The 4,882-nt window shown below is 27.6% G+C and overlaps 1 protein-coding gene across 1 annotated transcript; it reads left to right on the plus strand.

Moving 5' to 3' along the window:
- The first annotated feature begins 1,354 nt into the window (after positions 1-1,354).
- On the plus strand, positions 1,355-4,882 carry LOC112695994 (E2F transcription factor-like E2FE). Its single transcript, XM_025748555.3, has 11 exons — positions 1,355-1,525; positions 1,629-1,696; positions 1,805-1,857; positions 1,951-2,028; positions 2,131-2,187; positions 2,332-2,452; positions 2,864-2,931; positions 3,025-3,097; positions 3,771-3,832; positions 4,033-4,411; positions 4,517-4,882. Exons 1-11 carry the CDS (start codon positions 1,446-1,448, stop codon positions 4,600-4,602), a joined length of 1,125 nt encoding a protein of 374 aa, XP_025604340.1. The 5' UTR covers positions 1,355-1,445; the 3' UTR covers positions 4,603-4,882.

Genomic DNA, 4,882 nt, shown 5'->3' on the forward strand with positions numbered 1-4,882 from the left:
TATAATAAAAATTAATATTTATTTATTAAATTAAAAATAATATATAAAATAACATATTTTAATATTTTTTAAGTACTTTCGATAATTTTATTATTATATTTTTTAAATTTTAACTTTTTACTAGTTATATTTTTATTATTATTTATGGTTAATTATTTATTTAATTTATTATTTTTAATAAGAATAATAATACATATGTTAAAAAATTAAAATAATAAATAATATACAAGAATTACAATGATAAATATTTTACAATATCAAACAAAAATATTTTATAATTTTTTTAGTACTCTCAATATTCTTTTATTTATTATTATTTTGGACCGTAAAATTTTATTATTTATGACTCAATTGTTATGTGTATAATCAGTTTTTTATTTACTTTGTTCTTTTTAAAAAAGATTAATAATTCATATTATAACAAAATTATAATAAAGAATTTAATAAAAAAATAAAAAATTAAAATATAAAAGAAAGTACTAAAAATAATTTAAAAAAATTAAAATATTTAAAATGACTTAAAACTAATCTAAATTCAACTGCCAAACATATTTCAGTGAAAGTAAAAGCTACAATTCCTCATTTAAAGTGAACGCGTTTTTAGGATGCAAAATTACTTCTATGTTCAGTGCAAAAAGCTTAAACTTACTCTTATCCTCTTTAACATATTTGTAAAATATACTTTAATTTGTCTTAGAAAAAGATATATTTTAAAATCTAATTGTATTATAATAAAATTTGTTAAGAATTTACTTATCTAATATGTATATTAAAATAAAAGATTTATATACACAAAAAATCATTCACTAAATTATCTATAATGTATTTAATTATTTATATATAAAATTATATGTGTTATTTAATTTATTTTTAATATATTTTATATTTAATATATAATATACATAAATAATTGATTTTTTATGTACATTTGGTATGATTGTTAAAAATTTAATTAAAATCAAAAGATTCACCTAATTTATTTAGTGTGATTAATTTTCAAAAATTTTTAGAAAATAAATATTTGTTAGAAAACGTATTTGGATGTTTATTCACATATTTAATATTTAATTATTTTTGTTTTTTTTAAGTGTTTAGTACTTTTTTTTATCTGTTGGAATCCTGTAGCGCTATTTATATCAACAATATATATTAGTCACCAAAAAAAATATCAACAATATATTATTTTAATAGATGTTTACAAAAGAAATAATAAAAGAAAACAATTAAGTTCAAATCCCTCCACCGAGATCAAAAGGCTCCACTGTGCAGAAAATTTCAAAATTACGCCCGCCATTTAATCCCTCCTAACCTACAATGCCATTTATTAACGGTCCTCTGTTTCTCTCTCAAATTATTTATATACCTTCCTCAGTCTCTGAGGTACGCTATTCAAATCTGCTCTCTTTCTTTCTCTATCGTTGTTGAGTTCCCTCCAATTTTCTGAGATGGCATCATCTGCTTCCACTTCAAGGCACTCTGTTCCCCAATCTCGCAAGCAAAAGGCCCTCGGTCTCCTATGCACTAAGTAATTACCCTCCCTCTCGTTCACTTTTAATTTAGTTAATTAATTAGTTATTATTAACACCAAATCAATATCTTCATTCATTTAATTAACTCTAATCCTGCAGTTTCCTGAGCTTGTATAATAGACACGACGTCCAATTCATCGGCCTCGACGATGCCGCCGCCCGATTAGGTGCGCCGCCGCCACTCACAATGTTAATATTACTCTCTGTTTTCAAACAGATCCAACAACATTGAAGCCGACAAAAAAGGTTAAACAACAATTTGATCATTGTTTCAGGTGTTGAGAGAAGACGGATCTATGATATCGTCAATATTCTCGAGAGCATCGGGGTCAGTTTTCTAATTTTCTTTTTTTCGGAATAAGTTTTGTTAGTTGTTTCGTATTTAATGTTTGAATTTGATTCGATTTGTGTGATGAAGTAGGTGCTTGCAAGAAAGGCCAAAAATCAATATACATGGAAAGGCTTTGGAGCAATTCCTGGAGCTTTTCATGAACTCAAGGTAACCGACCTTAATTTCATATTCTCAGATCTTAATCTTTTTATTCGATTCTAAATTATATTACTAGTATTAAACAATTATTATACATTTTCCATTGAATAGGAAGAGGGATTACGGGAGAATACATATGCTTTTGAAGGCGGAAATGACAACCTAAAAGTGAGTGGAGTTTACGATCTCTGGATTCGCCTCCTTTTTTTCGGTTTTAATTTGAATTTTTTATTTATTTATTATTTTTGAAAAAGCGACTAGGTTAACTAAGAGCGGGAAATTGAAATTAACCTAACTAACCGTACGTTGTAGGGGTCTGATGACGAGGATGATGAAGAAGCATTTTCTAATCCTGGGACCGGGAGTCAAAATGAAAAGTCCAATTCCAATTCAAATTCAAACTCTACAACACTTTCAAAATCTCTCAAAAATGGTAATTTTTCTTTCTTTCTTTCTTCGTATTTTTTCCAAAGAAAATTAAGCAAATTCATTAGTCGATGTTTATCTTCAATGGTCAGTGATTAAGAATAAAAATGTTGATATGGACTCTTCATAAAATTAAAATTGCATAGGTTTATCAAATTGTTCTAATTTTGGAAACGTTCCCATTTGATTGATTTCGGGCTATAATTCATGCTCGTAAGTCTTGCTAGTTAAACAGCTCAACAGAATGCAATAACTTTCAAAAGTAAAGAACCAAAAAAAAAAAATAATAATAATAAAGAAATAGAATACGCAATGTGAATATACCATGTTTAATTAAACACCCAAAAAAAAAAATACGATGTTTAATTAATTGATTAATTGATATATTCTCAAGATTACATGTGCATTGTATTTGCAGATAATCGAAGGGAAAAATCTCTGGCGCTGCTTACTCAGAATTTTGTAAAGCTATTTGTTTGCTCTAATGTAAGGGTTTCCAGAAGTTTCTGAAATATTCTAATTTGAATTATTAATTTTTATTTTATATAATTAAAAATCGATCGATTGGTCACCCTACAGATAGAAATGATCTCCCTTGACGAGGCTGCGAATTTGTTGCTTGGAGATGGCCACAGTTCATCATTAATGAGAAGTAAGTCGTTAGTATACTACCATCTTAAGCTACTGTTTTTTATATTTGACAAATGGGACCAAGTTTAATTTAAATACATTGTTGATATTATAAAATGTTCTATACAAATATACATAAGTAATAAATAATTAATAATGATTAACTATATCTTATTAATTTCATAAGACTTACTATATATCAAACAATTTTAACAAAATATATGATTGGATGTAATAGTGTATTTAGATTATATCTTAGGATTAATTAGGATTAATGCATAATATAGTATCATCGTCAAGATGATAACTTTAATCCAAAAAATTGTTTCATCCATAAAACTTACTGAAACCATACATCACATTCTGTTCATTTTTGCATAATTAGTTAATAGTAAAAATTCGCGTATAATTTTCTTTATATAAAATTAATAATAAAAATTATTAGATAATAATTTAGTCAAATTTTTTAAATTATATAATGGTCACCGATGGTGACTATTAACTTCACATGAACATAATTACATATAAATTTTTACCTTCCTTTAATTATATATAGTAAAACTACATTAGATTAGATTTACTTATATACATGATTTCAAATTTTCAATTAAAATTAGCGTCTGGAGAATCTATTTCCAAATAACAATTAATAACCACTATCCTTCACTTATACTTCCTTTTTTCTGTCTTTACAGCAAAAGTAAGACGCCTATATGATATTGCAAATGTGTTGTCCTCCATGAACCTTATCGAGAAGGTGATTATTATTACAGTTTCTTTATTATTTAGTTATTTGCTGAAAATTTTGGGTTTACCATGTTCTTGTAGTACTTGTAGTAGGTTATAAACTATGATTTTAATGGGATAGATCTAATTAGAGGTTTAAATATCTTATTATTTATTAATAATGAATGAGGTGTAGATTGAATACGTAACACGTGTATGAATTGAATACAGACCCATACCACAGATACAAGAAAACCAGCATTCAGGTGGCTGGGTTTGAGAGGGAAGGCACCTAACGAGTCCATTCAAAATTGTTCAAATCCAAACGAGTCTAGGAAAAGAGCGTTTGGAAGTGATGTCACAAACATCAGTTTTGAGAGGAACATAGTGGAACTAGGGGACTTTGCCTCTAAGAAGCTCAAAAAACTGGACAATGGTAGTGACATAGGTCAAGCAAATAGTTTTCAACAAGCTTCAAAGGGTTTTCAGTTTGGTCCTTTTGCACCCTCTTATGTGCCCAAAGTTGAAATACCCGAGAATAATAGTGTGAAGAAGTTTCATGATTGGGACAGTCTAGCAATTAAACATCGTCCACAATACCAAAACCAAGGTAACGAATATTTCTTCCATTCGTAATTCGTTGTATACTTGTATAACTCATCAAATATAAACTGTTTGATTGATATATAGTGTCTGATGATGGGTTTTGATGCAGCTTTAAGAGAACTATTCTCCCATTACATGGAAGCATGGAAATCGTGGTATTCAGAAGTTGTTGGGAAGAATCCAATGCAGATTTAATAACCCTAATTAGTAATTATGACCAAGTCAAACTGTGTATAGCCGTCCATTGTTGGTTGCATGTTCTCCATGCAACCGAAGTTACCAGTTACGGATTTTTCAATCGTGATGTTTTAGTTAGGCGGTTTTTTTTTTCAGATTCTTTGTCACATTCACAGTTTTTTAACTCTGTAGAGGGAAAAGCTATGTGCTCTGATTTCTTCGTTAATTTATGAAGAAACAAAAAAAAAAGTTTAAAATCAATTCATCCCTAAAAATATATTGCAAATTTTTTGGTTTT

Source organism: Arachis hypogaea, chromosome 1 (genome assembly GCF_003086295.3).
Source record: "Arachis hypogaea cultivar Tifrunner chromosome 1, arahy.Tifrunner.gnm2.J5K5, whole genome shotgun sequence".
Lineage (NCBI taxonomy): Eukaryota > Viridiplantae > Streptophyta > Magnoliopsida > Fabales > Fabaceae > Arachis > Arachis hypogaea.

What these genes read in the sequence shown, in the direction of transcription:
- LOC112695994 (XM_025748555.3), top strand. Translation starts at nt 1,446, where the DNA reads ATGGCATCATCTGCTTCCACTTCAAGGCACTCTGTTCCCCAATCTCGC. An exon ending in TTCAAAATCTCTCAAAAATG is followed by an intron (nt 2,453 to 2,863) that starts GTAATTTTTCTT and finishes TTGTATTTGCAG; the next exon opens with ATAATCGAAGGGAAAAATCT. An exon ending in CCATGAACCTTATCGAGAAG is followed by an intron (nt 3,833 to 4,032) that starts GTGATTATTATT and finishes AATTGAATACAG; the next exon opens with ACCCATACCACAGATACAAG.